The sequence below is a fragment of the Syngnathus typhle genome, linkage group LG16, assembly GCF_033458585.1.
Source record: "Syngnathus typhle isolate RoL2023-S1 ecotype Sweden linkage group LG16, RoL_Styp_1.0, whole genome shotgun sequence".
Lineage (NCBI taxonomy): Eukaryota > Metazoa > Chordata > Actinopteri > Syngnathiformes > Syngnathidae > Syngnathus > Syngnathus typhle.
The window spans coordinates 8,596,718-8,606,279 of record NC_083753.1 but is presented as its reverse complement, the minus strand read 5'-3'; the positions used below and the strand labels follow the sequence as shown (position 1 = coordinate 8,606,279).

At 43.6% G+C, this 9,562-nt stretch overlaps 2 protein-coding genes across 2 annotated transcripts; both read left to right on the top strand.

The window, feature by feature from the left end:
* Window positions 1-3,732: 3,732 nt before the first annotated feature.
* On the top strand, window positions 3,733-6,296 carry bdkrb2 (bradykinin receptor B2). The gene is made up of 3 exons (XM_061301956.1): window positions 3,733-3,743; window positions 3,822-3,965; window positions 4,689-6,296. Exons 1-3 carry the CDS (start codon window positions 3,733-3,735, stop codon window positions 5,725-5,727), a joined length of 1,194 nt encoding a protein of 397 aa, XP_061157940.1. The 3' UTR covers window positions 5,728-6,296.
* Window positions 6,297-7,041: 745 nt separating this feature from the next.
* Window positions 7,042-9,351, top strand: bdkrb1 (bradykinin receptor B1). The gene is made up of 2 exons (XM_061301705.1): window positions 7,042-7,163; window positions 7,487-9,351. The coding sequence occupies exons 1-2, from the start codon at window positions 7,077-7,079 to the stop codon at window positions 8,558-8,560; spliced, it is 1,161 nt and encodes a 386-aa protein (XP_061157689.1). The 5' UTR covers window positions 7,042-7,076; the 3' UTR covers window positions 8,561-9,351.
* The last annotated feature ends 211 nt before the right edge of the window (window positions 9,352-9,562 follow it).

Genomic DNA, 9,562 nt, shown 5'->3' with positions numbered 1-9,562 from the left:
ACCGACTGTGTTTCGTGCTCACTAAGGCCTACAAATCTCTGCTGTTCCTTCTTCAGGGAGAAAGAAGTAACGTCGGCGAGATTTACACATTGCATTTGTTAACTCACTTGTCAAGCGACCCGCCACCTTGCAAGACCGAACGAGCCGCCGCCTCGCTCCCCTCCCTGTAAACCACACGTCCTCCAAGGCCCTCGCTGATGGGGCGGCTTGATTCGATCAACCCCCCCCCCCCCCCCCCCTTCACATTCACCCGCAGGGCCTTTCCATCCCCTCTTGATGGAAGCGATAAAGGTTGTTTTCTTGTTGCTTTCAGCTGCTTGTTGAGTGGACGAGATGTGACTCCTGGAGGCAGCGTTAGATTAAATAGAAAATCACAAGGTCTCGCCGGTGCTAATGTATGTTAATGCATGGGCGCTTATTAGAGTCTCAGGTGGCAAATCTATAGCGGCTAACTAAGACTTTACCAGATAAGGCTTTCTCGGGACAGTGACTAATAGACACCGATGGGTAGCGATTCATTGGTTTGGGGCGATGATGAAATTAAACCCAAGATAATCAAAGCCATCCTGTCAAACTGTCAATTTTGGTCACCCCTAGTGGTTGGTTCAAGAAGCACATCTAGTATTGATTAAACAGTTTTTGAATATTGAGGGAAAAACAGCTCACGTACAAGCTCTCGTATATCCGGCGAGCGTTTAACAACGCTGAACTCCCCCTTATTTTTTACACCACAATTACAGATATCTCCTTGACGGCGGCGACCACTGGGGCACACAAACACGGCAGCGTTGTAAACCGATGTAATCATCACGCCAGTGGCAGACTAGAACCCCCACCTCGACAACCGCCCCAAAAGGAACAGTGGGATTTGTTCTTGATAACGTTAACGGGAAGAGCAGCTTGGCGAGAAAAGGATTTGAGGTCATCTGCTGCCATGGCAACAGCCGACGAGAATGGATTTGGGTTGTATCTTCTTGGCTCGTGGGCTGACATTTCTGGAACTCACTTGTGTTTCTGCCTCTTTTGTTCCGACTCACAAAGACTGCTGTTATGGGGGATCATTACAGAATCCTTGTGAATCCTGCTAATTATCTTTTGTGTGTGTGTGGGGGGGGGGGGGTTAATTCAAGATTCAAGAGTTTTTATTCGCCATGTTTGAGATGAAACGGCAATGAACAACAAACATTTGATAGCATTCTAGCTTGCCCGAGAAACGGCCACACGGTCGGTGGCACCTGTATTTGATAACTCCCCTTGAATCCTGCAACAAACAAACAAACAAACAAACAAACAAACAAACAAACAAACAGTCTGCCCAAATTCAGTCTGACCAATCAGAGCGCAGCTGAAAAGGGCCTGACCACGTCTACTTTTCCAACAGCCAATCGGAAGGCAATTTTAAATTGACGACACCACGCCTACTTCACATCCCACCAATCACAGGACCCGTCGTCTGCATCACCACGCCCCCTTTCTAACCAATCGGATTTCATCCAACATATTTGGGGTTCGCTCTTCATAGTGTTCACAGGGAAAAGCTCAGGTCGAATTGATGATTATATGCATGCCAGTTGCATTTAGAAAGCTTTTTTTGTAATACGACACTGCCCTCTGCTGGATGTACACGGGAAGAGATCCTAGGGACATTCAAATGTTCAAGGGTCAAACTAAATTCACCTGATTACACTGAGTACATTTTAGGTTCATCCTAAATTATCCCTAACCATTGCAGTCAAACATTCCCATTCAAGTGGATGGTTTACATCTCACTCTCTAAACTATAAACGCCCTGGGCCAGAAACATCTTAAGCATATGCATGTTTATTTATCACCCCAGTCCAAGTTTTTCTTTTCATTACACGCTGTCATGATGTCGCAGACACTGAAACCCAAGTCGAGGAAAGTACCCGAATGGAGACACTTAGCCTATCCAACTGGTTGTATGGAGCCCAATGGTGGTTTTCATTATAGAGCCGTAAATATAACATGAGCGGGGTGGTCTGTGTGGTTTGTGTCACTTTGCACAGTATCCAAATCATTGAGATGAGCTTTGTTTCCATGACAACCATTAGCGGCATCTCACGCTGTCACGTTCGATTGGAGGTTAGCTTTGTGATTCCAAGCCAGAGCTTAGCTTCCTCCTCAAAAGCCCCACGACTCTGGCAGGCAGCTGTGAAAACAGTCGTGGCAGGCAGGCCGACTCCAAAAGAGAAAGGAGTTATGAAACAAGCCGCAGGGAAGGGAGCGGCTCGGCGTAATCGAGCCGAGCGCCTGCGAAGCATGTTAAACGACTATACAGACTGAGTATGTTTTGGAAGAAGCGCACGGGCCTGACTGCCCCCTCAATGCCGCATTACGGCCCATTGCACACCAGTGAGACATAACACACTTCAACTGGTTCCTTAATTAGTCAAGGGACTTTCGGCTTGTCACAACAAACATGTGTCCAATATGTAATAAAATCATCTTATAATTGTCTCTAGCGGAGCAGGCCACTCAAAATATTACATTTGACACGGCATGGGAACACGGTGGACGGGGACGGAGTTCAGCTCATGATTAAAAATGGTGAGGTCTCCCTGTCATTGAAAATAAAAAAAACCAATAAAAATACAATAGAAATAAACCAGGGGTGTGAAAACAACACATGAAGGGTACATACTTGAATTGTGTGCGTGGCGTTATCAGTGCTTAGTCTGAATTCATTGGAGCCAACAATTCACTTTACAAATTTCATTGAAGTCGATAAAGATAATTTACACCACTCGTCTGGTTTTTGGCGTCATGAAACGTTACAAAAAGAGGTGGGAGTTCAACATGGCAACGCGTGCATGGAATATTAAGTAAACAGTCCAAGAGGTTGCTAAGTAGGGGGAGCTGCTATGTTCTTGAGTTTTGTTTTTTTTGACAATGAAATGTCAGCTTTAAAAATTTTAAGGCGGAACCCTCGATCATCCATGTTAAACACAACCGTGACATGTGATTGTGTTGCTAATCTCAAAGTTATAAAAGCTCAAAGTTTTAAAAAGGCAACACAGGAAGGACGAGGAAACAATTCATCCGAAAGTCTCAATAAATCGCTCTCTCGAGATTGGTACGGTCACAGGAAGCGAACTGCGGAGAAGAGATTGGTGCCACTTTCCGGACCTATGACGACTGAACGCAAATTTTCTGCAGCCATTTCGGACCGCACTTTCTTGTGGTCGTGGATATGACACATTATCGACTGGTCTCAAACATGGAATCAATGCTAACTCCCAAAACGTCCTTTGGGAGCAAATGCATTAGCCGTAATGAGCTGTGCTGTGAAAATTGGACGGCTCACAAATTGCTGTGTTGCTCCTAGAAATGTAAACCTCGAGATTGCTAAAAGCGCACTCGCTAAAAGCACCACTCATGCTCATGATGACTCGAAACTGAAGAGGGAGAAACGACAGAAGTCTCCATTGTTTTTAGGCTAGCGTCAGAAAAAACACATAAAACTTGCCCTAAATGTTGTTAGTTTTTTAAAAAACAAAGAAGTCATATTTGCAAAAGAAATATAAAAACATTCAGCAAATCAAATCTGCGCCACAACTTAGACCACCAATTAGCCGGTCTAAGATTGAGTCTATATATTTTTCATTTAATCCACAAAGGCAAATAAAGGAGATTTGCACAAGTACAGTCACTAAATTAACACAGTAATTCCAAACTATGAGACTAGAACAGTAACATACCAAAAATTCAGACATGATGTTACGGTAAGTCAGTGAAAAAATAAAATGGTTAGCTGGAAAAAAAGAGTTCGAAGGAACATATTTTGGCTGACATCACTTCAGCTCCAGTATCATTCATCAAAAGAGCGAGTCACGCAACGACTGGGCGGGGAAGGGGAAGCTCGTCCGACAGCGCAGACTGGCATCTGCACACTTCACATCTGGACGGAGTTTACTCAAGAGGGAAATGGCTCTTCAAACTACAAGGTAAATGCTTTCACATATTTATATCATAATGTTACATTTATTCCTACTGACCGGACTCTCTGAGCAGAATCTTCCAAATGTTAAGCATTGTGTACATTGCATTTAATCCGGAAAACCAGAATAAAACCTTTTTACCACACGATATTTTTTGACTGCATATAGCCATATAAAATTCCATTTATGTTAATCTAGATATTCTGTACATAGACAGCTAATACTATTGTCCAGTGCATGATGTCATTAAACAACATGTTTTCAGGGAAATGAGTCAAAGAAAGTTTTAAATATAAATATTTAGCACAGTCTCTTCTGTGTTAATACAGCCAAAGTGTTGTCATTATTCCGCTGACGTCGGCTTATGTAATCAACCAAAACAGACGAGCAGCACGACATCTCATAATGTACCGTGTCCAATTTAAATCCCCCTCCGGGGAATTACAGTCGTGCAGACCCGGGCCGGTTGCTCATTATTGCAGCTAATTCCAATCTACTGTATATGGCGTGGACATAAATTTGCACGCTAATGCAGTTAGACTGCTCATACGAAAACACACCACTGTAATAGTGTAATTGACATCCTGTAGCTCCTTTTTGAAGAAGTTATGATTAGGGTTTGATCATTTGGTTAGCAAGCAGGCTAAGGATTTATTGTTGAGACTTGCAAAGAGATCGACATTTGGACATTTAGTTGATATTTTCGGACTTTTGCTTCCCCTCCCATAGAATGCCAGAGCTGAACACCACCACGCATCCAAATTGGAGCCAAAACGCCAGCGTGGAAAAGAGCTGCATCGATCCCGACGTTTGGGACGCGTTGACCAGCAGCCAGCCCGTCTACCTGGCGATCATCACCGTGTTGGGAGTGGTGCTCAACGCCTTTGTGCTGCTGGTCTTCTGCCTACAAAAGAAGCCGTGCACGGTGGCCGAAATCTACCTGAGCAACCTGGCAGCCGCCGACTTCATCCTAGTGTCCTGTCTTCCCTTCTGGGCCGTTAACATTGCTAACGATTTCAACTGGCCTTTTGGAGTGGCCATGTGTAAAATAGTCAACGCGGGCATCAAGATGAATGCTTACAGCAGTATCTACTTTCTGGTTCTGGTCAGCATGGATCGCTACCTGGCGCTAGTTCACCCCATGTCACACGGGCGAATGCGTCGACCAAAATACGCCAAAGTGGGCTGTCTGCTGGTTTGGGCCTTCAGCTTGTTCCTCGGTGCCCCGACGCTGGTCTTCAGGCAGGTCAAGTATTTCGCAGAGTACAACGTGAGCGCCTGCGTCTTGGATTTCCCAAGCCGCACGATGATGCTGCTTTGCGACGTGATGCTAATTAGCTTCAGCTTCGTCATCCCCATTACGATCATCTCGTTCTGCACCGTCAAGATCATCCACGCGTTACGTAAGCCCTCCGTAGATAGGTTCAACAACGAGAAGAGCGAGCGGAAGGCCACCACGCTGGTGCTGGTCGTCCTGGTTGCCTTCCTCGTCTGCTGGATACCGTTTCACATCGTCACCCTGCTGGATGTGCTAATAAAAGCCGGCGTGATGGAAGGGTGCCGACTGGAAGCCGTCGTGGATATTTGCAGCCAGTTTTTTGACTACCTGGCCTTCTTCAACAGTATCGTCAATCCCATCTTGTATGTTATCGTTGGGAAAAACTTCCGGAAAAAAGCTCAGGAAGTGTGCAAGCAGTGGTCCGTCAGTAGCTTCACGAGCATGTCCACGCGTTCGCAGACTTCTGCGACGTTGAGGACGTTTGCGTAAAGATCTGAGCTCTCCCAGATGTTCAAACTGGAAGCTTGCCGCTGCATGTGTAAATTGTGTTTTGATCGTCAAATCTGTCTGTTGATGAAGTACAATCCAAAAGTTCTTTCTTGAAGTGCATTTAATGGTTTGAACAGGCAAATGACTCACTCATTGTCCATAGTTTCCAGTGGTGACACGCCATGGTGCTGCCTGCCTTTTTGTTACAATCAAGCAACCCACTCAGTTGACTCAGAGGTCTGTGGGAGGCTGTGCAGGCACTCCCCAAAATAAAGGCATGGAATACCAAAAAGGCAGTCAGCCATAAACCACATGCCAGGGTAGTGGACTACCACGAGATTAGTTAACCTCAAAGTAGAAAAAAAAAAAAATTGTCGCATGTGTTTTTGCCAATCTTTTACGCTGCCATGCATTGTTTTTGTACTATAAAATAATCGTTGTTGATTGAATGAGCAAATCATTTGTTCATATGATAATCATACTAAACCAAGTGCCTGCTTGTATTTATTATTATGTGATGTAAATGAAGTATAAACATCAATTAAAAGCTGCCTTTGCACAATCCAAAAGTGATTATGGCTTTCATTTATTTCATCATCAATTCTGTCTAACTGCAATTTTCAAGAAATGGTTATTACAGTAAAAATATCAACAAATGGAGAGTATATCAAATTCTCCTGTTGCAAGAAAAAAATCTGCTTTGGCTTAAAAAAGTTGTACAGAGCTTCAAAACTGCATGATTACATAGTAAATCAAACAAGCAAATATAACCACCCAGAAAAAAAAAAATGGGTGGGTTGCCTCAGGAAGGGTGTCTGCTGTAAAAAGTGTGCCAACCACAACATGCCAGTAACTTGCTGTGACAAGCAGTATTGCCACAGTTATAACTTTTTCAAGGTTTTTATGGATATATATAGTTATAATTATAATTAAGAACAAAATAAATACGACCTTTCTTAACATACCTATATATTTTAAAGAGTCCACTCGACACAAACAGCTACTCTCTTTCGTAAATAAAAATGTAGGTGCAATATGGATCTTAACCGCTAGTGGTCACTAAAATGCACATAACTACCTGAATGACACGTTATTGCACCTTTCCATTAAATCTATTTTAACAGGGACTCCATCAATTCAGGCCTGTGTCGTCATCATGCCTGCACTTCTCAATTAAGTTTGAGATGACAAAATATGACTTCCCGTTTGTGTCAAGTTAATTTTGTCAACAGTTTGAACAAATTGAACACATTTGTTGCACTGTGAACATTTTTCCATTTAGGGCCGTGCGGTAATTCACAAGTTGGGGACTGTTCATAAACAAGCTGCTGTATCGGGGCGGTGCAAGAATGCGCCTCTATATACAAAAAGGTTTCCTCGCTCCACTGCTCCTTCCACTCGCCGCGTCAATACGTATGAGCAACTTGATAAGCATGGTAAGAACTTTTCATATTTCTTTGAATAGTTTTAATGACCAGCAGTGTGGGAAGTATTCATGGAAATAATGTGACTAAGTTGAGGAAACATCTGTTAATTGAGTCAGCACGTTTAGTCATAGTGCATGACCAAATCACATGATATATATTTTAAGACGGCAAAAAAAAGCTAAACATGCTGTGACAGCACTTGCTTCAAATCGGATAGAAGTGATTTATTTTTTTGGATGTGTTTTGAATTATATTAGTGTTTTAGGATGAAATCTAGGCGATTGGAAAGGCTCAGTCCCCATCATTAAAATGTGTGTTTTGTCGGTGTGAAGACGATGGAGCCCACCACACTGCAGCCGGAGGCAACTTCGTGGTCTGAGAACAGCACCCTGTTAAACTCTCTCACATCCACGGAATTCCTCACCATGCGCACCATCGTCCCCCCTTACATCATCATCGTATCCACTCTGGGCCTCCCCTTGAACGCCATCGTCCTCTGCGTGTTCCTTTCGCACAAGGATCGTCTGACGGTGGCCGAGATCTACTTGGGTAACCTGGCGCTGGCTGACTTTGCCCTCCTGTGCGGTCTCCCCTTTTGGGCCGCCAACATCCTCAATAGTTTCAACTGGCCGTACGGCGACGCCTTATGCAAGATGGTCAACATGGTCATGACGGTGAACCTCTACACCAGTGTCTACACGCTGGTCATGATCAGCGTGGACCGCTACCTGGCTATCGTGAGGACCATGAAAGCGAGGTGGCTCCGACGGACGCGCTACGCTAAGATCATGAGCGTGTTCCTCTGGATCTTGGGGCTAACGCTCAGCACACCAAGCCTTCTCCACAGAAAGACGATAGACTTTGAAGAATTCCAGATGACAGCCTGCATGTTGGACTACAGCCACGGTAGCTCGTGGAAGTTAGCCAACCAGGTTCTGTTGAATGCCGTCGGCTTTGTTGTCCCGGCTCTGGTGATCGTCTCCTGCAGCGTGGCTATCGTCAAGACTTTGCGACGGAGAAAGGAGAACGTAGGTCTCAAGGATGTTAATGACACCAAAGCGTCGTTTCTCTTGTACGCCATCACTCTGCTATTCATCCTTTGCTGGGGGCCCTATCAAGTGTTCACCTTCCTTGACACGCTCTGTGACGTCCACGTGCTGGATGGCACAACGTGGTCCCACACTCTGGATATCGGGGGGCAGGGCTCGGCCTACCTCGGAGTCCTCAACAGCGCTCTCAACCCTGTTCTCTACGTCCTCTCCGGGCAGTACTTCAGAAAGAAAGTTAGGGCCATCTATAGAAGGGCTCTGAACAATCGCAGGGGATCGGACATAACCATCTATCAGCGCTCTGTCGTGTCCACTTACATTCAAAGACCAGAGCAGATTAAGCCTGTGGTGATTTAGGATGATAATCATCTAACCAAAATCATCAAAATATGAATAGTATGACAACCACAAGTGTCAAAATATAGACAAATATTTTGTACTGGACCAGAATGAACATATTTACAGGATAAAGAAACATTGCACTACGGTACATGTAGTGCAATGTAGCATTTTGGCCACAAGGGGTCACTGTTGATTCCGGCAGAACTCACAACAAAAACAAAAGATTACCCTGAACATCTATCATGATCCTTGAAGTGGGTGAAATGCAAGTCTACTTTTTAGAAGTGTGATGGGTTCCAGGACATTTCAAGTGGTATAGGACACGTGATATTTAGAAACATTCGGCCAGCATAGAGCCCAAAGAGTTATGCTGCTTCTTTTTTTTCTTTTTTTTATATACCTGGATGTAAACAAGCATGATTTATTCCCTCGACACTACACGCATGACACTTGCTAATGAGAAAAAAGCCTGATGAGGTGCATGTGCAATGCCATGTGAGTGCCTCTTCTCCCTCCATCCCTTTTTCCATCTATCCATCCATCCATCCATCCATCCATTCGTTTCACATAATGGATTATTATTATTATGGAAGCAAATTTCTTCCAGTAAAAAAATAGATAGTTTTTTCTGTCAAACCTTGCAGCTAAATAAAAAAGGTAAAACAGATGAGAAATATAGCAAACAAGAAGCATGCAATGAAAAATATTACGCAATACAAACTAATAATAGCATCACATAGTTTCATGGAAAGTATCAGCTGTGTTGTGTTGACCTTGTTTGATTCTTTTTTTAACTTCATTTTTTTTCCATCATTAAATTTGACTCAAAAAACTTTTGTGGCTCACGTTTTGAACAAATATATTAGTAAAATAAATTATATTTATTTGTATTTTCTTTACTAGTTTCATTTTTTACAGGATGGGGGGTTCATTAAATGCTAATAAATATCATACTGATAAAATTTCATGCTGAGCTTTGACATATAGAATTAAATTGATAGGGCAGCTCAGTCAGTT